The sequence below is a fragment of the Struthio camelus genome, chromosome 15 (assembly GCF_040807025.1).
Source record: "Struthio camelus isolate bStrCam1 chromosome 15, bStrCam1.hap1, whole genome shotgun sequence".
Lineage (NCBI taxonomy): Eukaryota > Metazoa > Chordata > Aves > Struthioniformes > Struthionidae > Struthio > Struthio camelus.
In genome coordinates, this window is record NC_090956.1 from 17,638,382 (window position 1) to 17,664,965 (window position 26,584).

The window sequence follows — 26,584 nt, forward strand, 5'->3', positions numbered from 1 at the left end:
TGCGGGGCGCCGTCTGGGCGGCGCCGAGGGAGGTGGTGCGCGGCTGCCCGCTCGGGGTGCGCGGGGCGGCGACCCGGCGGCGCAGAGCGGGGGGCGGAGGCTGCAGCTCTGGCTGTAATCGGTAGCCCGGCCCGTACAGACCCAGCGGAGGCGGTGCGGGGGGCGGAGGCTGCAGCTCTGGCTGTAATCGGTAGCCCGGCCCGTACAGACACAACGGAGGCGGTGCGGGGGGCGGCGGCTGCAGCTCTGGCTGTAATCGGTAGCCCGGCCCGTACAGACACAGCGGAGGCGGTGCGGGGGGCGGCGGCTGCAGCTCTGGCTGTAATCGGTAGCCCGGCCCGTACAGACACAGCGGAGGCGGTGCGGGGGGCGGCGGCTGCAGCTCTGGCTGTAATCGGTAGCCCGGCCCGTACAGACCCAGCGGAGGCGGTGCGGGGGGCGGAGGCTGCAGCTCTGGCTGTAATCGGTAGCCCGGCCCGTACAGACCCAGCGGAGGCGGTGCGGGGGGCAGCGCGGCCACCCGGCGGCGGCGGCGGCGGCGGCGGCGGGCGGGCGCTGCGCTCGGCGCTGGCCGCGGCCTCACCACGAGGGGTCGCCGAAGCCGAGGCGGCGCTGCGCTGCGCGGAGCTCCTGCAGCAAGGCGGCGCTCTGCAGCCCTAGCTGGAGAGAGGAGGGAGCTGGGGCCGGCCCGGCGCTGCCTCGGCGGGCAGCGGGAGCGGCCGCTTTTCTCGCTCCGCCCGGCAATGCCGGTGCGAGCAACGAGCTGCGGGACCGGCGGGAGCCAGTGGCGAGAGCCTCAGAAATGTCAGCCTTAATGAGGCCTCTTATTTTCCAGTTAAACTTATACCTGAAGAGGGCAAGCGCTTCGCCCTGTGGGCGCGCTCAGAACGGCGCCCTGAGACGGAGCCAGCTCCCTTCTCCAGCAGCCCGCAAGCTGGCCCGTCTGCCCTGCTTTCTGCGCCCAAGGGGAGCGCAGAGATGCTCACCTTCACCGCGTACTTGTAGCACTGCTCTGCCTCCAGCTGCCTTCCTCCCTGCAAAAGCAACCCAACAGCAGCTAGTGAGGAAACTGAGCTATAGGAAACGCAGGTCCTCAGTAAAGCGACATATTGTAACAGAGCTCAACAAGAAGGATGCCTGACAGGGAACATGCGCTAGGTGATGACAAACAGGGCAGAAGCGTGCTTCTTCTGCCATCAGAACGCTTCAGTGTTTTTCCCTGAACGCAGTCCTCAGTCTGTTTTTACCACCGAGATCTACAAGATGTTTTTCACGCTCGTGAACACTTGCAGATAAAACCCCACCCCACTGTATGAGGCTTGAGGTTGAAGTAGCTAGCTGGCTGGCCACTCACTTGCAGGCAGACGAGGGCTAGATATGCCCACACTTCAGCATTGTTGTTATTTAGGGCATTGGCTTCAGCGAGAGCATCCTCTGCTTCTGCCATCTCTTCCAGCTTGAGAGAGAGAGGAGAGGTGTGAACAGAAGGCAAACAGCAGACAGAAAATGCTTCAAAATTTAACAAGCACCTGCTCCAACAGCCAAAGAAATCAGTGCAACAAAAGCATCTAGAAGGATTCCTGGCACTGAGCTGCTCCGCACTGCCCATGACAGGGATGCAGGGAAAGGATGTTCAACAGAGGAAACCAGACAGTGTCAGTGCCAGTGTCCAGCTCTCTGGCCTGGAGGGCAAGCCTCTTACCACTGACTCCCAATCCCTGTGGGAGAGTTGGCTTTACTTACAGATCAGCCCCCAACTGCTTTCCTGAAGGAAAGCAACACTAACTCCTTCACCTCCACCTCTGGGAACCACTGTGCTGTTCAAGGGGGAACTCTGATCACCTGCTTGCGTGCAAGCACCATTTGAAACATCACTCTGGTCCTGATCCCTCTTCCCACACAGCTGCAGAAGCTCCCTGGAGGCAGGGATAGCTGGTGCCCAGACTGCCTGTCCTGTAGGCTATATCCAGCTCTCAGGCCGCCACTCAGACCTCCCTAGCCAGGAGTCTGGAACTCCCCAGGCGGCCTAAATTTGGCCAAAGGGGAAAACAGAGAAGTTTGAGTCCTTCCCTGCTTGCTTTCCGCAGCCAAACTCCTTTGGAGGAGCCTCTTGCAAGGTATCTCTCTGGGAGACACTGCAGTCTTGGTGGCTGTAGCTGGGTGTCCTTGGCAGCCTTTCAGAGGCACTGAGATTCCTCTCTGCTGACATTCTGCTCAATTCCTCTGTGGTGACATGCAGGTCATGTGCAGGCAGGCACTCAGAGCAAAGCCCAGGCCCAGATTACGCGCTGGCCTTGACATACTGGGGAAGGAGGCTCTGCCAGACCTGGCAGAGGACCGGGGAAGGGAGAGAATCGCTGCTCTCAGGGCAGCTGCTGAGGGTGACTGTCCTCTGACATCTCCCATGTGAGCAGCCCAGGATGCCACCCTTGGGATGGCACACAGCACAAGGTAGCCTTAAGGAGCTTCAGATTCACAGACAGATCAAGCTTTTCCTTAATAAAAGGGATCACGCAAAAGCAAGCCCTGCACCCCAGGTCCCACAGAGCCACCCAGGTCCCACAGAGCCAGTTACAGCATGGACCACTTGAATGCTTTGGATCTTACACCTGATTTGCACTCACCCTGTAGCAGGCAATTCCCACTCCCAGCCAGGTGAGACAGGATGCAGAGTTCTTGCAGGCTAGCAGGTAGGTCTGCTTCGCCATGCCGTACTGCCAGAGGAGAGAGCAGTGTGTTTCTGTCTGCAATGTAGGTGTCACGCCACAGCCAGCCCCTCTACTCAGGAATTCTCCAAACATCCCATCTCCAGTGGGGCTCAGACACTGGGGGTGCTGTACCCCCCGCTGCTGGGGGCGCTGAGACCCTGCCCACTGCCCCCACAGCAGGTGGCTCTACTTGGGCAGCAACTGATACAACTGTGTAAAAGTGCCCCTCACTCATATAATGACGATAACAAACTACTGTACTAGCACCCCTGGGACATTGAGACTGAGACTGTCTGGAGCTTGGCACAAAGGAATAGACCATGGTCATGCTCTGAGGAGCTTAGTGCTCCAGGAGGTTTTGTATGTTGTTCGACCTTAGCAGCTCCTACTCATAATGGCATTTTGTACCTGGGATCTGGAATCTATAGCTATTTGCTTTGTGGAAAATTCCCCTCTTCCACTCCTGCTGGCTCCTTACCTCTTTCTCTTCTAGGTAGATGGAGCCCAGGCGCAGGTAGACGAAGTGCATCTCTGCAGCATCCACCACAAAACTGACAGTTCGCTCATAGCACTCTTTTGCCTCTCCAAGGTCTCTCTTCAGGTAGCACAGGTGCCCTTTCTGAGCCCAGACATTTGGATTCTGTGCACACAAAGCCAGAAGACATGGCTGAGAAACAGGAAGCAGAGAGATCTGGGGGAAGGGCAGGGACCCCTATAATCAGCAGAAAGGAAGAGCTGACAGCTATTTGATTATAGCAGAGCAGATTTTATGTACAGAATAAAAATCAAGTTGGAGGGCTGTCTGCATAACAGCAGTGACAGAGGCCCCCTCCGGCCATCGCTGCGCGGTGTCCTGGCCTGTGCAAGGCTCCCTAGGTATCGTGACTATGCAAATAGCATTCAGAGACATCAGTTTACAGCCCTCTGTGAATTCCATTCAACCTGACAATCTCAGAAGCTGACTTCCATTTCTACTGAATAGCAACTCTGTTTCTCAGGAAAGCGAGGTTGACTCACCAACACAGGGAAAGAGGATCACGATAGACGTGTACAGAGGGAACAGAAAGGCAACCAGTGCACAGAGAGGAGTCCTCATTCAACTGCTGCATCTCTGCAGAAAATGTTAGAATGCAAATACAAAGCTAGGTAATGAGGAGGGCAGTGCTGCAGGCCACATCCTGATGTAGTTAATCAGCTACGGTTGTCCTCACCCAGAAAAATTGTTGCAGACTAACATGAGAGTTTGCTCAAGTGGAAACGAAGCATGGGCTCTAGGTTCACACGCAGAAACAATATAGGCAGAGTTTGCCGCGGTGTTTGACCAGCCTCCTAATTTAAGGCATGTAACTGGAACATGTTAAGACACAGAAAGTTACCGTGTAGTCAAGTCTAATGGCCTCGCGGAGACATTCTTCAGATTTGGAGAAGTCTTCCTTCAGCAAGTAAGTCTGGGCCAGTGCCAGGTAGTAGTCACAACCGGGGCCTCCCTGAAAGCTCAGCAGCTCGTGGGCAAGCGCCATGTGAACAAACTGAGGAGCAATGGCACAGCAGCATGGTTAGGAGAGCAGGCAGAGCACAGGCACCCTCGGGAGCGCGCTGCTCTGCTGCAGGCCCCTCTGCAGCAGGCCCGGAACCAGCACTCGCTGCTGCAGATGGCAGCCTGCAGCATACACTTCAGGAGCACTGCCTTGCACCTATTTGACTTCCATGAACAGGAAACAGGCAGGAGCTTTTTTTCTTTCCTTTGAAAATTTACTTTCTGTTGCTTTTAGTTATGTTTTGCTTTAAGCAGCTCTCCCTGCCATGTAAAATCAAGGCAGCTAGCATAATGTAGCAGTCACGGAAATCCCACAGAGATCATTATGTGGGAAAGGGACACCCCACTGGTGATTTAAAAATTGCTCTCACATACACAGGTGTCTGAAACAAGAAAGGAGTACTGGTGTGTGGGAAGCATCACGATAATGCATCTCTTCTCCCAGTGTAGAGAGAAGAGCACATCTGCAAGGACCTTCTGCAACTTGGTTGCTCCCTCCACAGCAAGCAGTGCTGAGCTGAGGTGCTCAAAGAACTTTGCCTGCCTGGGATGACTGAGTCCCCAGGGAGCATTTTGGCCTGAATACTCTCCCTGGCCATGGTTTTGCATCGCTTGCCAGTGGTGCTTTTGCTCCCTCTGGCACTTGGGATGTGGGGTGGGCACAGCTTGTTCTCTAAGCCCAAGATAGGGGCTATTTGGAGCCTGCCATCAGCTCTTTTGTAATAACCCTGGGAAGGAGACCGAGCCTCCCCTCCCTTTCCTCCACTCCATTTTGAACTGACCTGGGTGGCATTGACTTTCATCAGGAAGTCCACTGTCTTCATGAAGATACTGCAGGGAGGTTGGCTAAGTCCTGAAACAGGGGGTGGCGCTGCAAGAAAAGGTGTCTCCATCAGTCCCTAACTGGTCTCTTTATTTCTGAAGCAAGAGCAGGGGAAGAGACCCTGGAAGGCAGAGGAATTTCAGCATCACAGCGTAAAACCCAGGAGGTGGCAGGGCTGAAGCAGAGATTAATTCACCATTTCTTTCTTGAAGGGCTTAAGTTTTTTTTAAGAGATGTGAAAGGAAACTACATTCTCGACCTGCTAATCTTCCAGGCCAAACACAGAGGAAGAAAACATAGGGATTTATAATTGAAACTTGTTAGAGTTAACTACAGTGAGGCCCTTGCCTGCCCAACCCAATCCAGCAGAGCCTGGAGCACCCAGTACTGCCATCTCTTTGCCATCCACAGGGGAGCAGAGCTGGAGAGGAGGCAGATCACACAGGACATGATCAGAGGAGCTCAGTGGGGACAGAGTAATAGCTGGCATCTCAGGAGAGAGACAACAGAGCAGCAGATGAAGGCAGCTGAGTGCCATGCCTTGTGGGGAGAAGACAAAACAAAGCAAGGCTGAAAGGAGGCAGGAGGGAACCACATGATGAAGTCGACACAGCTTCAGGCAGAGGTGAGCTCCAGTTGCCTGTTGAAGGTGTGTTTGAGTCACCTCCTGGGTGGGAGCTCCAGCGGGGCAGACCAAGCGGAGAACAGCACCAGCTACTGCAGCCACACCGCTCCCAAAGGAGAGCTGGGCAGCTCCGAGGGCAGGCCAGCTGGCAGTCAGCCCTCCAGAGGGCCCGGACACCATCCAGCAGCTGTCCCTATGTGGGAAGGTGGGCTCCTGTGTTCCCTGATGCAATGCCTGTCCCTTGGAGGGATAGAATTGCACCACATGATGCTAGAAAAATACAGGATTGCAAGCAGATGGAGATACAGAGGGGAAAATGAAAGTGAACTTCCTTAGCTTTTAAGTGACTCAAAACCCATTACAGAAAACCCAGATGTTCTTCCTTTGGTCCAGCCCCTCAGAGCTGTGTTTACCCACTGGCTGTTCACCGTGAAGTGTATCACTGAAAATCAAGATAAGCCATCTTTGCTGAAGATTCCCAAGACAGGGAGAGAAAACAAAACTTGCTGTCTTGCCTTGGCATCAGGATGGCCACAGCTCTGTGCTCCCAAGTTACTTCCTCTGCCCATTGATAGCAAGAGGCCCTCTCCCAACACTGAGATCTTGTCCTTTCTTTAACAGGTCCCCACACCCTAACCTTTTGGGGCTGCCTCCTTGTTCTTAGGCCTCGTGTTCTGCCGAGCAGCAGCATCCTCTTCAGGCACCATGCAGGTTGGGGCAGGCTCCACTGCTTCTGGCAGCCTGCTGGCTGAGCCATCTTCAACTTCCTCTGGAACGAAACTCCGCAATGAACATTAGGTGCAAACAAAGAGTTTGCCATAAACTGGCCAGTTGGAGCATAATCCCACAGAAATGGAGAGAGAGATAAAATAGAAAAGCACTGTCAGGTTTCCAGGACTGGGTTGAAAAGACTTCACAGGACACAAGCTGTGGGGAGGGAGTTTTGAGTTCAAGATGATTGTGTGAAGCTGGAAACAGTTATAAGTAAGACAACATCCCTCTCCTTATACATGCAATGGGCCAAAAAAGGCATATGACATCGAAGGCCTGCCTGCCGGAGGCACTTCGCTCTGAGTGGTGGTAGCGTTAAAAATAACGCCGGTATTACCCACAGCCTGGCCAAATATTTAGGACTCGGGACAGAAAGTCCTGGCTCAAGGTAAGTCTGGGCTCAGAGAGGCTCCAAAAGAGGCCTTCAGTTCAGGGCCACCACCGAGCTGCTGTTTTGCCCATTTCAAATAGGTCAGACAGTGCTTTCCAAGCTGTGTTGGGAACTCAAAGCAGCAGCTTTTATTAAAGCCAAACCTGAATGACCACAAAATAAAACTGTCACAATGGCAGCTCTACTCTTCTGAAGGCTCAAAAAGGAGGCTTGTTTCTTCTGGTCACCCTGGCTGCTGCCCACACACTGGTGTGTCAGCAGCACTGGGTTGGGCCAAAAAAATAAGAGCAAAGACTGGTTCCTTTCCTAGGCTCTGGGTAAGACAAAGCATCAGGCTGTGCTGCTTTCAGAGCATGTCAGCATTTAAAACAGCACACTTGCTGCTGTTACTGCTTCTGATATCTACGGTTCATGGCAGGCTATTCTAGCTCTTGGTCCATGTCTTCTCCTTTTACCCTTTGTACTTCTCCATCTAGGTCCCACTGTTCACCATCTCCCACATTGCTCTGAGCCCCCTTCTTGCCGCTACCAGGCTACCTGCTGGTTTTGTTAGGAATTACCTGGCAAGAACGCTTCTGGGCTTGGATTGAGAGGCCTCACGCACTCAGCAGAAATTTGCTTTTTCCTTCCTTCTCCCTCAGCAGCCTCAGGGATGCTCCTCTCCATGGCAAGCTGTGCCTGCAGTAGCTTGTTAGCCTCACGGAAGGCCATTTCTGCCCGAATGTTATTATTTTGCAGCTCATAGAATAAACCTATGGGAGAAAGAAAGAGCAATATAAGCAGAAATCATTCCCTTATTCCTCAGATTGGAACAAGGGAAAGAGGAGCAGGGAGGTGAGCAGTGCTCGGCTCTTCAGGCATGCCCGGGGCACATAGGCTGGCTTGCTTTTGTACCTGAAAGAGTCCAGACAACAACACTGGATGGCTCCAAGCAGCTGGCATCCTCAAAGAAAATCTCTGCCTCTTCATAATGCTGCAGCAGGACTGCTACAATCCCACAGAGCAACAAGCTGGAGACAGGGTCAAATAGGTTAGCTTCACAAGCCCCAGCCAGTGACGTGGGGGACATCCCTCACCCTCGCTCTCACATACCAGGAACACCCAGTACCTTTGTATGTGATGTGGGTCCAGGCGAAGAGCCTCCCGGAAGCATTCCTGGGCTTTGATTGTTTCCTCAAGCAGGAGGCAGAACGCTCCATAGTCCAGCCAGTAGTGGATGTTGTGCTGGTCCCGAGCTACCCTCTGAACACAAGAGATCATTGCTGGAGTAGGGACTCCTGAAATCACACTCAGTGAGCACATGTAACAGACCGAGGATGCAGCTCTGGAACAACCATTGCTTTCCTCTGGCCGCCCTAGCTGCGTTTAGCAACAATGAAGCCCTTGTCTATCACATGCTAGGGTTTCCCTTAACTGGAATCATGCCTGTCTTTCTCTAAGCCTCCTTCACCTAACACAATGTCCTTCAGCTTCAGTTGACCTCCTCGTAGCCTCTTGTTAGAGGGCACAGAGTCCCCAGGGCTCACCCAGCATGCCTTCTGGACCAGCTCACCCTATTTCCCCCGGCCTTGAAGCTGAAGTCCTCATTGACCTGGCCAGCCTCTGTCTCAATCCTCCAGAGAGCAGCATTTGCCTAGGAAATCTCTCACACTGAATGTGAGTATCCGGGTCACGTTCACCTCTTTCCTCTGTACGCAACATACACGGCTGGCTGGTGAGCACCTGAGCTGTCAGCAACAGGGGCCCCCTGGCCACTGTGGTGGCAGGCTTGCTGCCAGCCCAGGCACGTGAGAGACACACAGGAAAGAGCAAGGGGCTGCTTCACCTGCTGGTGGTAGAGAGATGCCAGTTTGTAGTCCTTGTTGACTTCGGCTTCACGAGCAAAGAGCCGGAGCTGCTCATCAGTTGTGCAGGACGGCGGGGCAGGGGCAGCAGCTTCCTCGGACAATACCTGGTAAGGGGTGAGAGAGTGAATTAGCCCTGGGGAGGGTGAGGAAGGTTAATGTGATCACGCTACGGCAACAGTGCCCAATCCCACACTATGCAGAGAATGCTCTGGTGTGGCTGGGCTGGGCAGGTTGGAAAGTCAAGGTGTCCCAGCTGCTGTCTGTGGTGGGACACAGCCTTGCAGTCCTGTGAACCCAGGTCATTCCCAGGTATCTCTGTCGGACAGGGAAGGGGCATGCCCATTATCTGCAGCTGTGATGACTAAAAGCATCCCTAGATCAAAACCATTTCAAACTTCCTTTGTGGTGTCACTTACTGGCGACTCCAATTCACACTGGAAGATCTGTCCTCTGCCTAGGGGAGTGTGCCAGATAACATGGACCCAGACACTCTTACTGTGAGAGCCAGGTACAGCAGCTTTTACTAGTGGCACCTCACACATATCCCACCATCTGGATTTTATAGCAACAAGATAAAGATGCACCAAATCCTGCAGCTTAAATACGGGCCTCTGGGAGTGGCTCAGAGCCCACATGTGATAACTGCAGCAAATGAAAGCATAACCCTGCTTCTGTTTTGAAGGCAAAAATCCGGCTGCCTTCGCCAGAAGAAGTGTCAAGCCCTGGCTCCACAATGAAGCCATTATGTCCCAGGTCACCCATCCCAGTTTACTGGGCACATGTCAAGATTTCTGCCCACCTGGTTCAGAGCAACATGCATCTGATCCACAAGGTACACATAGAGCTCACTGAGAAATGCCTGGAACTGCTCCAGGGACTCAAACGCTGTTGTCTTCAGGTACTTCTCCCTCACAATCTTCACCACCGCATACTGCAGAGACATGCGACTGTTGGAAAAGGCAGGCTCCCTCCCGCCTCCTCCACCAGCTCTGTAATCATAGTACAGAGCCAGAACACAGATTTAGCCTGAAGCTCCGGCTTAGCTCTAAGGAAGAAATCCAGTCCAGCAGCAATAAAAGGAAGAAAAGCAAACAGAGGTGAATTCCCTTCCTGCCTCTCAGCCCTACCTCTCCTTGTCACACATGTACTCCTTTGAGGAGCAACATGCGGGGTAGGCTGTTCTCCCTGGGGAAGACTGGCTGCCTCAGTGCAGAGATAGGGCCTCCAGGCAGTGTGTGGGCCAAGAGCGACCAGCTGAGAGAGGTGACCCCTGCTTTCATCCATGTGGGAGGCCTGGAGGGTGGAACTCCCAGAAGAGGACTACTAGTGTGCAAGAGCAGTCAGCCTTGCCTTCCTCAGGCTACGACCACAGGGCAAATGTGCGTGATTGGGTTTGGAGCCTTCCCCCATTGACAGGAAAGGTTCTCCTGGTCCGTGACCAAAGCAACCTGCTCCTTGCTCTGTTAGAGCAAAAACCTGACTGTACTGATGCCAGCTGCAACAGCCCTGGGTGATTAAAAGGGATTCTGGGGTAACATGACGCTTGTCATACAACCACAGAGCAGCAGTTCCTCACTGAGAAACTGCTGGGAGAGGAACAGGAAGAGAAATAAATCAATATCACAGAATCCTTGCCTTTAGCTGTTCCTTAAAGGCGAAATATTTTCCTGAGCTATTGAGCTCAAAGTCGAGTTGACACTTCTGTTCCTCCAGGGTTTGATGATTTATCGCTCCTTGGTCAGGCAGTTGCTTCCCAAACAGCTCATGGTATTCACTCAGGATGGCGACAGCAATGCTTGTGATCTGGTTGTGATAATCTTCCACAGCCTAGAAAGAAGGAATCAACAGGAAAAATAAATAAATAAATAAATAAATGAACAAGAAAACCTCACAAGTTACTTGTGCCATCAATCAAAAATATATTCTATTTGCCATAGCCCACACCTCACATAAACTCCACCTGACTCAGTCTCAATTAGTCTGTCACACATCCTTGCCTGAGGGCTATGGAAATATCTACATGTAAATACAAGAGAGCTCCTTTATAATTAGATTTTGCTTCTGCTATATTTTTCAATCAGAACCCAGTATTTCAGTCATCACTGTCTCTTTTACAGCAGCATAATTGGCCATAAGTAAAATATATCGCATTGCTGGGAGCCCTTTAAACCCATGGGCCAGCGCTCTTCAGCAGAGCCTGTAATCTCTGTAATCTCAGTAGCAGAAGCTTCCACGTACTGCAATGATCAAAACATATCACTCTGTGCACTCCAGACAGTCCAGCACAAATCAATTCTGCAGCAGCACTGGGGTCAATTATCTAAGGGCTGCTTCTTCCCCTACCGCTGTTTTGAACTGACCATTGGCCAGGGGCCATCCAAGGACGTTCTCCTTTGAAGGCTGCTCCATGCTTATGGAAAATGAGCCAGTGCTCTCAGGCCATTTTCTGGAGTCGGTATGTCCTACACACGAAAGTCCTCAAAAATTCTTTGTCACCTGAGAGGCCAGGGACTGACTCTGTTCATGTTTGTCTGGCTCTGAAGAAGCACGTGGGCTTGTCTGAGACAAGAAATGGTTGGGACTGTCCAGGGGGAAATACAAGCCTCTGGTAGCCTTTTTCTCCAGCATCCAACTCCCTTCCAAAAGCCCCACACTGCTACTCTCTCCTTTGCCTCTCCTAGATCTCTCCTTCTCATATGGGCTATGAGCAGGGGTAACACAGCCCACAAATGGTTTTCCCAGGCACGATATTGTGAAGATAACACATCCAGAAGGTTTCCTGTCTGCGTGTTTCCCCTGCAAATCTCATCCGTGTTTTGCTGGGGGGGCACACTGAAAATGAAGCTCTCCTGTGTGAGAGGGATGAGAGCAGAATGAAGTGGTGAAGTGCTGACAAGGCCACAGGCTCTTGCACGTACCTTCTTGGCTCCTGCAGTCCGGCGAGGCAGCGGAGGGCGAGGAGGAATCATCTGCTTGACCCTGTTCAGTGAGAGGAGAGAAGAGACCAGCGTAACATGCTGCCAGCGATGCTCACTTGTCCTGGGTGCAGGCAGCCTGCAGTGTGAGGGCTCCAGACCTGTCATCGTATCCCTGAGACACCTCGCACGGACAAACAAGGGAGAAATTGTGAAATCTCAGACCAAGAATGAGCTGTAAAGCCCAGAGCACCTACAATCAATCCTTGTAGCTCATCATAATGTCTCAGCAGAACTAACTGCTGCCTCGCTCCCTGCTGCTGATTGCACTCGATGGAGGTTAGAAAAGATTTATTTAGTTGTTATTTTCACCTGGTTTGACTGACCTGTCACACAAAAACTACTTTAGAAACTCAGCACAGCACAGCAGGTGGAGTTAATATGTGCTATTGCCAACAATCCAAACCACTGTCCTGCAGAACCAGACCTTCTTACCAAGTTGTTATTCCTTTAACTCACAAGCTCTTCGCTCTGCCAGAACAGCTGTAAAAAAAGCACCAACCTGAGGAAAGCTCTGAAGAATTTTATCACTGTGTACCCCAGACTATCCAGGCCATCAGCTCCTGACATCCCGCAGCGCAGCTGTAGCACCTTATGCCTTGGCCATGCATTGGCTCCTTTATACCATATCACCTTATTTGTAGCATTACTCAATTTACAATGACCTTTCAAACATTTCTAAAATCCTTTAGGATTACAGTAATTTTACTAATGTTTTATAAAAGCTATATTATAAACTAATGTTTTATAAAACTAATGTTTTATTAAAAAATGATTTCCAAACAGCCTAAATTCATTGGGTTCTTTAGCAAGATCTCCTCCTTGCTGGTACCAAAACACTATACATCTTTAGACCACCGTCCCACCCACCGAGTGAAGGCATCCCATCCTGTATTGGTCCTACTCAAGCAGCAAAGCGAAATGCTTCTTCTGCACCAAAGATAAATCACTCCTGTAACAGTTCTGTCAGCCTACAGAGCCTCTGACCAACTAACTTCTCCAGGTCCTGATTCCTGGCCACTTCTACCCTCACAGCTACAAAATCACTGCATAGTCAAAGACCTGATAGGTTTTGGTGCTGAGTGCGAGACTCAGCTCCCCTTCAGCTCTGCCCTTCTTGCCCTCTTGAAAGGGGCCCATAGGAAGGCCACTCTTCTCCTGCCGCTGCTGCCACTCTTGCTGGTCTCTTACCCCACATGAGACATGTCCTGGCACCTGACTCAGCAAGGGGCTGTCTCATGCACCAGAGAAGATGCTGATCTGTGTAAAGCAGTGTTTCTGTAAACAGCAAGAAGTCCTCATGCTTCTCTCCCAGACTCGGCTGTGCTGTGCTATCTAGTATTGTGGCCCTGACTGGTTGCCTCTCCAGTGCCTCCCTGCAGAGACCCATCACCACTCCTTGGGAAGCCACAAAGCTTGAACAAATGGCTAGCGCAGCTCCCACATTCAGTCCCACCCTCATCAGTCTCCAAACAGGACCTGTTATTGATGTGTTTGTAACACAGCTATGTGTTATCACAGATGAAAACTGGGCAGCTTCACTTAACGATGAGAAAATCAACCGCAACAGGAACAAGAGAAAGCAAACGAACAAATAAAGCCAAGTGGAAGCTGACAGATTTTTGAATGCAGCCCAAGAAACGGAGCCGTGGTTTGCTAATGAGACATCTATGTAAACAATCTTTCAAGAAAAGAAAAAAAAAAAATCAGTCTTGATGACATCTGCAATAACATATGTATGTGTCAGCTGAGGCTCCCCAAGACAGGGTCCTTTCCAAGATTCAGAATGACTAGGTTTCCAGACCTCACATCTGCAGCTGCACATGGCAGGTGAATGAGGAGGAATTACACTGAATTCATGCAAGGTAGTAGGGTAGGAAAGGTGTAAGAAAGGTCAGGAGAAGGTCTGTTGTAAGGGGTGGGCAGCGGGGTTCAACTTCATCAAACATGTTCTTTCTAGAAGATAACAAGCAGAACAGAAGACAACACACACACTCTCCTTTCAAAGAATGGCTGCTGCTATGTGGTTTCTGCTGATATTTCTGTCTGAGAGACATACAGCCCATACATGTTATACTTTATTCACTTGTATTTTCCCTTTTTTATTCAATAAATTATACATGCGAGGCCTTCCCTAGGTTGTAACACAGCAAGGCCATCACTCTGTGGACAGGCAGCAACTGCCTTAAATTGAGCAGACAGTGGAAAGCTAGAAGCAGCAGAGATGAGAGACAGCAGCTCTACAGTGGAATAACGTGAAAACTAATGTAAGAGCTGAAGAACGGCTAGAAAATTGTACAGAAACTGTGGAAGAAAAAAAAAGGAAGAATATTATTTTGATGCTACAGGAACCCTACCACACTGGTAGACAATCCTGACCAAGCAGCTGAATATCACACACAAGAGGCAAGTGCATGGGGATTAATGGGAAACAAAACCTGGATAGGAACACAGGGTAAAGCTGTATTGCTCTGGTGTCTCTCTTTTTGGGATGAATGGCTGAGAGATACCAGCTGGAACGAACACAATTGTTTTCCAAACCCAATGGATGCTGTACCAGGTCTGGCTCAATCCTCCCCCTGATTTCAGTGGGCTTTGGATCAGGCCCTCAGTTAGTCGCCAAGGGGTAGATCACTGTATAGCCATGTTTCTATCCTACAGAAGAATTGAGATGTCAGCCCCAGAGTTACGGCATGTCTTTACGCACCGTCTAGTGAGATCCTCTTGCAATCGTTTTGGTATCAAGGCCTTCTCCAGCTTTATCTCCATCACCAGGAACGTTCCTGCTTCAACATATTGCTGTGAAGACAAACATTGCTCTCTCAAAATCTTGCTGTCTAGACCCGCTACTGGCATGATGAAAGACTGACCATACAGCTACAGATCTTCATCAAATCCCCGTGAAACTGCATACAGTCTGTTTTATAACCTGCCCTCAAAATCATTTACAGTAGTAAAATCCAGTTCAAGAAATGAGCCTAGGAAAAGTCAGAAAGGCCAAAGAGTTAATCCTCTTGAAGAATGAATATGCATCCTAGATGACGGGAGGAAGAAGCCAAAATATGAAGGAACTCTTCTAAATAAAAGCCTGATTATTTATAGAGAGTTTCTAGCCCAGTGCTCCAGCCACGTGTCACTGGAGGAATTCCAGGACAGCATCTGCCTAAGATGTCCCTTGCGCAGTTCACTCTTGCAGAAGTTAGTTTTGTGAAAGTTGAGAGACACTCACACAGTGATGGTATAGCATTCTTTCCAAATCTTTGGAGATACCTGTCCATCCTGGTTGGGATACGTGACATTTTCAGCTTCTGCTGGCACATCTGATGGCAGGTTTTTTAGTGCACTGGACAGCTATTGAAGAAAAAAAGATGTCTGTTGTTCTCATTCAACGAACCTCATGCCTTCACAAATTCAGGATATGACCTGGAGTGGAGTTACAAGGCTTTAAAGCCAGTAATTGTATGACTGCTGACTGCTTGCAGTGCAACACATTAGCAAGTCAAGGACCTGAAGCAGCTGAGCCATGCTCCACGTTGTACATTTGTTCAGGCAGCATGTACTGAAATTTCAAGGTGATGAATATCTCTCAGTTGGCTAGGCAGCGTACAGTTAATCAGGGATTATCTTGAGACACTGACCCCCAGAAAGCAGGCCTGTAGACCTCCTCCTGCCTCTCCTGGACAGCAGTGGCTGCGTGGCTGGCTCTGGAGCCCTGCTCTGAGAAGGAACTGCCATGGCTGTCTGGAGCTGGACTGCTCCAGCAAGAGGCACACGCACCCCTTGGTGCTCCCAGAGCATGGGGGAGAGACCATCAAGCCTGCATGGAGCAGGCCTGGCTGCCACAATTTATATCATGTGCTGAGGTCTCCTCACCAACTGCAGAGCAGTCATCGTCCTCTCCCAATGCAGCATCAACACCCTGCGCCCCTTGCTTTCTGCGTTCCCCACCTACCTCTGATGTGGAAATGGGCTGACTGTGTTGTAATATGCCTCTCTAGACCTTACCTTCCTGCTGGATTCCTTCTCTTTTATTTTTTCTTTATCCTCCCTCTGGATCCTACTGGGGACAGTTCTGGAAAGAGGAGAACTGATTCCTGAGGCCCATTGCCCTTCCTTGGTCAGTATGATCTGAAGCCCGAGATCCCGGAAAACACTGAGCTGATTTTTAGTCTGAAAAAAAGAGGGAACAGAGGGAATCAAGGGACAAACTGGCCTTCCCCACCCCTGTGCCTTAACCTGTCACATCACAAAACACGTTGTCAGGCCCTGAATGTGCTAAGAAGCTCCACCACCTCTTCACAGAATCACACAGAATCACAGAATGGTTGAGGTTGGAAGAGACCTCTGGAGATCATCTAGTCCAATCCCCCTGCTCAAGCAGGGTCCTCTAGAGCATATTTCCCAGGATCGCGTCCAGGCGGGTTTTGAACATCTCCAGGGAAGGAGACTCTACTACCTCTCTGGGCAACCTGTTCCAGTGCTCACTCACCCTCACAGTAAAGAAGTTTTTCCTCATGTTCAGATGGAACTTCCTGTGTTTCAATATATGCCCATTGCCTCTTGTCCTGTCACTGGGCACCACTGAGAAGAGTCTGGCCCCAAGACTCTGGCCCCCTAGAGTGCTATGAAAAGAGCTGCATGACAAAGCCTCAGTGGGGGCTTCCCTGTCTTCTCTTGAGAGCTGCATTTAAACAAAGGCACTTGCCCTTGATTCTTGCTCAAGCTACGTGATAGATACACTAGCGCCCAGCTAAGTATCTCCCTGCTCCTAACCCACTGGCTTCACTTTCTGGCTTGATCTTGTAGGTACAGGTGCCTGATCCCTGCAAACTTGCCTGGTGATCTGGACTATTAGGTGAACCTGGCTACCCGCACCAGCTCTGCTCAGCTCTTCTTTTTTTAGGTGCTGCAGGACTGCGCTCCTTGTTGGTGGGGTCACTGCCCCGCCTGCCTTGCAGTGACTCTTGGCTCACCTTCCCTTGCAGAGCAGCGCCCCGACACACATCAGGGAATTGCAAGGAACGGGGTTTTTTGAAGTTGCCTGTTTACACACTGCTTGACCACCAGGACAGGCTGTTGCCTGCCAGCTGTTACTGTAGTAAAAGCTGGGCTAGCAAGAACAGAGGGGATACTGGGGAGAGAATGGAGCACTTGTCCCAGGTACTGCCTAGACCAAGTCCAAGGACCAGCTCAGAGAATCCAGAAAAGCAGGAAATGAGAATGTGTGACCACGCTTGTGATAATTGCTAGAGGACAAGCAGTACCATGCAGCCAAGCGGCTGTTATTCACAGCCGGGATGCTGTGAAGCAGAGACCAGAGCGCAGCTGTGTGCCTAGCCCTGCCTTTTAACAGCCGGCACCCAGCAGTAGCATGGGTGCAAGGAAAAGGGCTGTAATTCACCCGGCTCCTGCAGACTTGGACAGCAGCACTTAGGGTGAAGTGGACACTAAAACCAGACTATGTATGTGCCCTCCTGAAACAAGCTCCGATCTGTTCCAGGCGTACTGTGGGAAAACAGAGACGTAACTCTCACTTTTAGTAACGTGGAGGGAGCAACAAAAAGACAAATAAATGTCCATGAGCTACAGCTGAAAGAGCTCCAGTGACAGCTTTTTGGTTGTTGCCTGGGGTAACGCTATCATTTTGGAGACATTGTACACTGTTCTTCTCAGCAGCACAGCTCATTTGCCCATGTTCACGACTGAGGAGCGAGGAGCTTTCTTAACACTCTCCCCGCTCAGCTGCTGCCAAGGAAGGGAGCGGAGTCAGACTCAGAGCCTCCCTCAGCCCCCAGACCTGCTCGCTCACAGCCTCTACCTGGAAATACCCTGTCGGTGAGAATAGCACACCTAAAAGCTTGTCTTATTATTTCTCTCCATCACTGGATGGGCAGTGAAGTCTCAGAGCCAGCTGCTGAGTAGCACACTGCCCACACCGCCCCTGTTCCCGAGCACCGCGCTGGCCGGGCTGCCTGCGCCCAAGTCCGGGCTGCAGAGGTGGCCCGGAGCCTGGCCTGCGCTTACCTTCTCAAACACCTCGCTGTCTTTATAGGCAAAGACACGAAAAGCCCCTCGTATCTGTTTCACGCCGGGGTACAGCAAAGGCACCATGTTGACATATGCCACACCATGGAAGAAAATCTGTCCGTCGTCATCTCCCTGGAAACACAGAGCAAGGGACGGAGTTACTGAACTGACTGTTATTCTCTTGAGGCAAACAAGGTCACCGATCCCATTAAGTAAAGGCCACACAGCAAACTGATGCACCTGATGAGCCAGTGGCGATATGTCGCTGGCACAGAGCCAAGACAGCCTGGAAGAAAACACTGGAGTCGTTCTATATGCAGAATCCCAATTTTATTCCAATCTCTGCAGGGCAGCTTTTCTTCCTAATGCCCACACTGTGCCATAACCCAGGATGGTCTTTTCAAGATACAGCTGCTAAATTATTGATCCTTCGGTTAGAAATCCAAACAACCCTTCCAGAGTTGTGAGGATTTCAGGTCTGACAAAAATCAGGTACCTAATGAGATCTGAGAGTTTGGGCTAGCACTGGGCTGATGATGGAGGAGGATCTCCAACACAGATACTGCAAAACCCTGGCACCAGTGAGTGCTGAATGGGATTTATACTAACTTGGGTGACTTTGTGCTGGAACAGACTAGGAGCTCTCACATGATCAGCCACGAGGACCAGAATCATTAGCTAAGGAGTTGCTTCTTTGCTAAAGCATCCCAGTTTAAGTACAAGAGCATAACTTATTTACACTCAGAGAAAGAGGGCATGCTTAAAAACCTCTGTGGATAAGCTCAGTGAATTATTTCAGTTCTCAAAAAGCACCTCTTCCCTGACCCAAGCTACTTCAGACCTTCAGCAAGAGATCTGTACACTATAAGAAAAAATATTTTCCTTTGTTTATTTAACAGCTCTATAAGGCTCATTACTCCCTAGCAGCCACTAGCCCTCTGACTCCCTTTCGCTGGTTCAAGGCCGGCTTTGGTATATTAAAGACATTAAAGGGAAAAATGCATGATAACACAATGCTTCTCCACTAGCCAGAACAGCATATCACGCCCCACTTTTACCTTGTCAGCTTTGCTGTTTTTCCCTTTACTGGAAGAGACCACAGGCATCCTGCAGACCTCCACAGGCCAGAAGCGGCACTCTGCAATGCGCTTCTGCAGGCTGAAAACAGGGGAGGGCACTGAGGAGTTGCAGAAATCAAGCAAGAGAGCTCTCCCTCACCAGCCACAAGGCCCTTCGTTCTGCTCTGTGCAGCCCCAAAGCACCCTCCTTGTGCTTGCTCTCACCTACTCCCATAAGACAGCGCGAGCACCCGGCCGCACTTTGTGGCAGGGTGCCCGTCTGGCACATTTTCCCCTCCATCCAGTGCTATGTGAATTTATGGCACTAATAGCTAAACAATGGTGAGAGCAACACACTAGATTTTCTCCCTCCCCTGGTTACTTCAGAAATGAAGCGAAAAAAAAGGAACATGATTAACGTTGGTATAAATCCTGAATTACAGAGAGAAAGCAGACCCTGAGCTCCCATTCAGTGTGCCCGATAACTCCAAAACAGGCAGGCAGGCTGATGAAAGTGTAGGAAAAAAATTCAAACCAGATAAAGGGGAATATTTCCACACATGGGAAGTAATTTGGCTGTGAAACTCATGACAATAGGATGCATCTGAGGCCAAGAACGTAGCAGGCTTCAAAGAGCAATGGGATATTTACCCTGATCTTGAGAATATCTGGAGCCATAATAGGTAATGCTTATCCAATAAAAAAAAAAAAATCAAATGAGAGAGTGAGAGGGTTTTAATATATTGGGAATTTAGCAAAATTCAATTGGCAGCTAAGAGGAGAGCAGTTTGGGCCACCGCGCTCCATGTCTGCTGACAATACCCCTGCTGCCCCTTCCTTCAAACCTTTATGTTACAGCCCCAAAGAGGTCATGGGAGGGAACAAGACCAGTCATGAAGATCATCATCTCCCATCATGGCAGAAGTGAGCTGCTGCCAGCAATGAAAGGCAGTAGCTGCTTTTTTGCTCATATAAATACCTCCAGCCAGCAGACACCTGGAGACAAGGCAGAGCCACGGTTTGAGCATGTAAGAGGTCTGAGAACATCATCACGTTGCCAGAGACAGGTCACTAGACTAAGTGAATTCTAGGGTGGCTTTTCCCCACCACTCAGTGTTGGAAGGGAGGGTCTCAGCTCTCTTACACGAGTACTGCAGCAGGATCTAGGTAGCAACGTCTTTCCATGTCCCATACGATCCTCCTCTTCAAGCTTTCTGATTGGACCCTGAACTCTCTGTCCTGTGAGAAACAGCACGTGGTCAGAGGCAGGAAAGCAAACTCCAAAGCCTGCATCATCACCCCCACAAGATTTTCCCCAGGAGAGAACCTGGGTCAGCCGGAGAGGCGCTTCACTCACCACATACACGACATCCCAGCAGAGCAAGGTAGCAGCTGCCCTGCAGCACCACAGCCTATTAGCATTAAAAGCCAATCATGACACTGTCAGCCCTTTCTCACCTCTCTTTTGTTGAGCTCTCCGTCCTCATCCTCATAGGGGCCACCAACAATGAAGGAGTTGGGTATGCTGAGAGCACCAGGGGCCATGATGTTACCAAGCGGCCATTTTTTGGGCCGGGGTAACGGCTCTTTTTCACCGCCAAGCTTCGGGACACCATTCCTGAAGATCAAGGGGAATTCTCTCTAGAGGGATATGAGAGTGAAAGGACTTTCACATCTCCAACATGAGCAGGAGCAAATATCAGCTGCTCTGAGCTGGGTCCAACAAAGCAAAGAAGCAGTGCAGGGGCCTGGCTTGGAAAGGACACTCCACCGCATGCACATAGAGAAGTGAGAAAAAACAAATAGCCACATGGAAAAATCCTGCCAGTTTGAAACCAAATCTTGCCACGTAAACACACAGACCTTCACTAGTGTTGAAGAAACACATCACACCACAGAGACCACGAGCAATCACAACAAACACTGCTGTAGCACAAGCACAGGAACAGCTGTACACTCCCATGGGCCTGGTCACCCGTTCCATCGTGCACGGTGTGGGATAACAACCTGCTTCGTAGCAGCCGAGACCCATCTCTCAGTGCCTGGACCAATTCTCACCTCCCCAGCTGCTGGTACTTGCAGGCAAGCCATGTAGTTTTGCAGGGGTCCAGCGGGAACAAAGGCTTCAGGGACAGAATAAGCTGCCTCCAAGGTGACGCTCAGGAGATTACCATTTGAAAGCTGAGTTGCAGAAAGCAGGGGCTCTTGGACACACACAGTCACTTCAAGGCCACACTGCGAGACAAGGATAAACTAGAGGCAATAGCCAGACAATTATAATTCGCCTGCTCTTGAGGGAGAAGTAAGCAGAGAAATCAAGGCCAGAATGTATATCATCTTATTCATCACTTCAGATATAAAAGAAAACAGACCAGCACAGGAAAGAAATCTCATGATCAATTTGTCATACGTCTGAACTGTGATACTTTCTTGTTTAAAGCAGAGCCTGCTCAGGGCATGGGATATGTAGAAGCAGGGTCTAATGAAACAAGCCATGGTGAAAGAACATCGGGATGGAAGACAACGCCCTCACGATGCAGAGCATGCCGAGGCTAGGGTCGCACTTTAGCTCTGCTCTTTCTGCACACGCTGTGTACGCTCTTTAATTACCCGTCCCAACGGGTAATTGGACGGCTTGCAATAAAAAAACAGCTGTCCAGCTTTTATTATCCTCACTTATTATGTAACACCTCTTAAATGCAGTAAAGTTAGTGCAATATCCACAATCCAATTCACTTGCAGTGCTACTGCATGCAAAATCTGGAGCAAAATTAGACACGTTTTCTCAGCCTCATACTTCATTCACTGCTTTATTCACTGGGCACTTTTCAACTTGCTGAATGAATGAGGACCTTGCAGGAAAAGCAGTGAGAAACTTTGTAATAACGGACTCTGAGACATTTTATCGACAGAAGGGAAGACTAATAAAGTTGGGCAGGCAATCCTGCCTTTGCCTTTTACTGATTTTTCAGCACTATACTTTGCATCTTGAATGTTTTTTCCAGGGCAATTTAGGAGCTGCACACATTAGCATTTCCTAGCTCTACCTCAGCTATCATAAGCAACCTGGGACAGACGTCAATGGGAGCAGGAAAGGCCTCCAAGCTTTTAATATATAGGGCCGTAACATATACGCGATGTGCTAGGTGGCTGAGTCATGCTCGCCTTCCCATTAAAAAGCAGCACAGGGATGAATGAGCGAAGGAACGCTTCCAGATTCCACATACCTTGGCCTCCGGGGGAACGCTCTCTAATGGAGAGGTAGGCACAGCATACAAAGGAGCTGAGACCGTAAATGAACACTGTCCTGGGAAGAAACAGGAATGAGAACAGGATAAAATAAGATCCCTTGTACAGAAATCTTCAGTGAATTGCTAAAGCTGAGCTGCTGGTGTCACCCCCTCTCCTCCAGGAGCCAGCTTTCTAAAGAGAGCATGAAGCCCATTTTGTCAACAGAAGGTAAGTTATAGCGAGGGGTCCATGAGCAAGGATCAAAAGGTGAGGGGTGTAAGAAGTGGCCATGGAGGCTCTGCAAGTCTACGTTGTACCTTGCAGCAGAGGTAGAAGGTCCACCACAGCTTGGCCAAGGGGTATGGTCTTCTCCTCCTTCTGTCTCTTCTCCTTTGGCAACACCTCTGTCACGGTCACTAGGGAGAAAGATAGACAGCAGCTGGCAGAGTTGCTCAGTCAGCTTCAGATCAGCAGTTAAGAGCAGTGAGATCAGACAGGGGCTGCAAAGGGTCTGTGTCAGCTCTGGCAAGCCCTCTTACTTCATCCCCCAAGGCTCTACGGAAGAGCAAAGCTCAGGGGCACAGGCCAACATGGAAGGAGGTTCTTCTGGCTGGCAGAGATGAGTACAGAGGTGTGGAGAACCCTACACTGCTGCTGCTTAAGTGCTAGTCTCAAACGAGCAACTTCTGCGGCAGGTGGGCAGAGCAGAGCTGCTGGGAGCACCCACCTCCAAGGAGTGAGAGTCAGTGTCAGGTACTTACAGAGCACAGGACTTCGCACAATGTGGTCCAAGGAGTTGGGCCCGTCAGGGTTGTATTCAAAGCTGGTTGTGAAATTGTACTCTGCTGTCCCATTTGGCAATACATCAGTCTTGGAGGACTCTCCCAAGATCACGCCATTGAACTCTGCGTTCACCACAGTGACTGGTGTGTCACTTTTGCTACCTTTCTGTCAAATACAGATAGAGAGCACATTAAGCAGCTGGCCCTACAAAAAAGGTCCATGATCAAAGTTGTCTCTGGAGAGCAGCTCAGTTCTGGGCTTGGGACAGAGTACATCAGGCGCTTTGGCTGTTCCACTACAAGAATGGGGAAGAGGAACAAAACTTGGCCTTGCCCCTCACCCCTCCCTGTACTTAGAAGGGAAATTTTCTGCTCCACCGTGCTGTGATGCCCAATGGGGTTACTAATAGCTGCTGCTGGGAGAGGTCAGGGGGGTGGTGAGGTCTGGGCTTCACCCCAGGAAAGGCAATGATATCTAAAGCAAATGATCACATTGATAGAGTGCTCGCAAGAAGGTTGAGATTTCTGTAGTCTCTTAAGAAGTTAGCTCCTGAGCTGCATGGCTGAGCTCACAGGACACTTTTGTACACAGTGTGGTTGCAGAATGCCCTGAAATCAGGTAGGAGTTCCAGCAAGTGCTTTGGAGAGCTCTGGAATTTGCTTTTAAACTTCATATCACTTGCTTTAAGGAGAGATGAGAGGGCTCAAAATCTCCATGGAAAATCTTAAACACAGGTGAATAGGAATGGTGACAGCCCGGCACATCACGCCTGGGCTCCACATAAGCAGGCAGCCCTTTCCAGGTCAGCAGCACCAGGCGCTTCCACAGCACTGCTAGGAAGTGCTGAAAAAAGCAGTTACGGAGGAGTGTTCCTGTAGAAGAAACATAGCTTTCCCTCTCCATCCAGGGAGAGCGGCCAACACCCCAAACACAAAGACCGTCACACCCAAGCCAAGCTTTTCTTTAATCCTCAGCCAGAGATGTCTGGGTCTATCCCTGAGCTTCCTGTCTCCATTTCCCTGGGGTAATTAATTCCATAGTGGCTTTTGCACAAAATGGGGTTTCATTCACTTAGTTTTAATTTTCAGTCCTTTTGACTGTCTCCTTGAGCATATATTCTACGAATAGCTAAACAGAAGAATTCAATTAACCTTTTTCTGTAAAAGAGGCATTATTTTCTGTAAAGGGCAATATTCTATATTCCTCCCTCTTCCTTCTCTAACTAAACAGATTCCCAGGCTTCTTGTATTTGGAACTTTTTTCATACTGCTGTTCTTTTTGTTGGACCTTTGTAACCCTCTTTCTTTTTGCTACAGCCCTTCCTAAGATGGAGCAATCGGAACCACATGTACTACTCCAGGTGCAAGCAGACCACTGGTCTACTGTTTTCAGTATTGTTTTCCCTCCTGTTCCCTTCTAATTCTCGTCTTAGGTGCTGCTTGCTGAATCTCTCAGTGTGAGAAGTACTCAAATACTACGGTGTACATATCTCAGAAAAACAGACAGATGCTCGTGGTTTGCTTTTTTGACTGCTGCCAGAGCAGAAGCAGAGATTTGCATTTGTCTGTCTGCAGCAGTAGCGAAGCTTCTCCTCCGCATTCCCTCCTAAGTGCCAGTTCCTCCAGAAGTCTTTAAGGACAGCGGGGTGTATCACGTGGCATGTGGAAATCACCACGGTCTGAGCCAACTCTTATTCTCAGACTGTGGTGGAACCACTGCCTTTCTAAGACCGGAGCCATCCTACAGATTTCAGTACAATTTAAGTTGCAGGATGAAAATCTGGCTCGGCATCTCCAAGGAAGACGACAGCTCTTTTGAGAGGCGCCTGTGTCGCCGATGGACGCTTTCGCTGCGTTGCGCTCTGTCGCTAACGGAGGGCGAGGCGAGCAAGGGAGAGAGGCCGCGTGGCGGGGCAGGGCGACGCGCCGTCACTGGGCGGCCAGCCACCGGGCACGCGGCGCCCACGCGGCCGTGGCCCCGCCATGGCCATCCGCCCTGGGCCGCGGCGGGACTTCTGCCTCGCTCACGGCTCCCTCCTAGGGCCCCGCCACCGCGTAGGAACCGCTCCGGTCCCGTTTACCGGACGCCGCCGGCGCAGAGCTACGCCGCCGAGGACTTTACCAGGCCCTGCGCCTTCCGCACCGCGATCTGCACCGGTTTGGCGGCTGCTGGCTGCCACTCGCCGAGAAGCGACGCGGCCGCCGGCAGGGCGACGGACCCCTTCCTGCCGGGCGGCCCCACCGCGCTCGCCATGGCTCTGCGGAGAGAAAGGAGGAGGAAGGAAACGGCCAGCTGCCCTGCCGTCCGCGTCGCGTCGCGCCAGAGCCGCTGCCAGCGCCGCGCTGGGTCCTTTGCCTGCTCGGGGGGTAACTTCTCCCGCAGGAGGCGGTCTCCAGGCTCACTCGGGCCGCGTCCCCCCCCAGCCGCAGCCGCCCCCGCCCCAGGGGCACTAGCCGCAGCCCTGCAGCCCCTCCGCCCGGGCCGGGGGTGCCGCCGGCGGCGGGACGCGAACCCGCGGCCTACCTGCGTGCCGAGCCAGGGCCGGCCGCCGCCGCGTCCCGTAACCACGGCGACGCGGCTCCTCTCGCGAGCACGCCCAGCCTCACGAGATCCCTCCTGTGCGTCACGTGCTCTTGAGGGCTCCGTGACGCCGCCGCCGCCATGTTGGGTGTGGGCAGCCCTCACCAGCCTGCGGGGTCGCCCGGCTCGGCGGGGACCCCGACTGCGGCGCCCCCTGCCCGCCGCCGCCGCCCCCGTGCCCCGCAGCCCTGTGTCCCTGGGCCCCACGGTGTCCCTGTGACCTGCCTCCCTGTGTCCCCATGCCCCACACCCCCTGCCCCACGTCCCCCTGCCCCATGTCCCCCTGACCCACATCTCTGTGCCCCACGTCTCCCTGCCCCACGTCTCCCTGCCCCACATCCCCTGCCCCACATCCCCCTGGCCCACATCCCCTGCCCCATGTCCCCTGCCCCATATCCCCTGCCCCACATCCCCCTGGCCCACATCCCCTGCCCCACATCCCCTGCCCCACATCCCCTGCCCCACATCTCCATGCCCCACATCCCCTTCCCCACATCCCGTGCCCCACATCCCCTGCCCCACATCCCCTGCCCCATGTCCCCTGCCCCACATCCCCTGCCCCACATCTCCATGCCCCACGTCCCCTTCCCCACATCCCGTGCCCCACATCCCCTGCCCCACATCCCCTGCCCCATGTCCCCTGCCCCACATCCCCTGCCCCACATCTCCATGCCCCACGTCCCCTTCCCCACATCCCGTGCCCCACATCCCCTGCCCCACATCCCCTGCCCCACATCCCCCTGCCCCACATCCCATGCCTCACATCTCCATGCCCCACATCTCCATGCCCCACATGCCATGCCCCGCATCCCCATGCCCCACATCCCCGTGTCCCCATGTCCCTGTGACCCCCTGCCCCATGTCCCCGCTCAGGGGCAAGGTCTCCTGCTGGGGGTGGGGGGGAGCGGGGTGGGCGCAAGCCTGAACCCTGGAGCCCTGGAGCCATGGTGGCTGCTGGGGGCAGGAGCCCTGCCCCACGGCGACAGCCTGGGCCGCGCGGCCTCGGCGGGGGGGACGAGGGCCATGGTGGCACGGGGCGAAGCAGCGCGAATCTGGGCTGCCCTGGGCAGGAGCCTTGAGGTGCAGGGTGGCCAGCACCCCACCCCCATGGCATCCTGGCCCCACGGCACCCCAGTCCCCGCAGCTCCCCAGCCCCACGGCACCCTAGCCCCACGGCACCCCGGTTCCCGCAGCACCCTGGCCCCACAGCACCCTGGTCCCACAGCAC

The 26,584-nt window shown here is 51.9% G+C and overlaps 1 protein-coding gene across 3 annotated transcripts; it reads right to left on the reverse strand.

Annotated features, from left to right (window-relative positions):
- Positions 1-535: 535 nt before the first annotated feature.
- On the reverse strand, positions 536-25,366 carry CFAP70 (cilia and flagella associated protein 70). Of its 3 annotated transcripts, XM_068908752.1 has the most exons (28): positions 25,300-25,366; positions 24,898-25,033; positions 22,755-22,941; positions 22,311-22,409; positions 21,990-22,069; positions 20,821-20,997; positions 20,221-20,403; positions 19,907-20,001; positions 18,763-18,862; positions 17,702-17,836; positions 15,683-15,847; positions 14,948-15,028; positions 14,385-14,476; positions 11,621-11,681; positions 10,338-10,529; positions 9,502-9,633; positions 8,681-8,806; positions 7,964-8,097; positions 7,750-7,865; positions 7,416-7,607; positions 6,331-6,462; positions 5,028-5,116; positions 4,085-4,237; positions 3,187-3,348; positions 2,625-2,714; positions 1,355-1,456; positions 987-1,034; positions 536-660 (listed from the first exon to the last, which is right to left on the reverse strand). In XM_068908752.1, exons 2-28 carry the CDS (start codon positions 25,027-25,029, stop codon positions 580-582), a joined length of 3,336 nt encoding a protein of 1,111 aa, XP_068764853.1. In that variant the 5' UTR covers positions 25,030-25,033; positions 25,300-25,366; the 3' UTR covers positions 536-579. The 3 variants fall into 3 exon arrangements, with proteins under 3 accessions (XP_068764853.1, XP_068764854.1, XP_068764856.1); XM_068908753.1 differs by lacking the exons at positions 536-660; positions 9,502-9,633 and having other exon boundaries at positions 805-1,034; XM_068908755.1 differs by lacking the exons at positions 536-660; positions 987-1,034; positions 9,502-9,633 and having other exon boundaries at positions 1,093-1,456.
- Between the last annotated feature and the right edge of the window lie 1,218 nt (positions 25,367-26,584).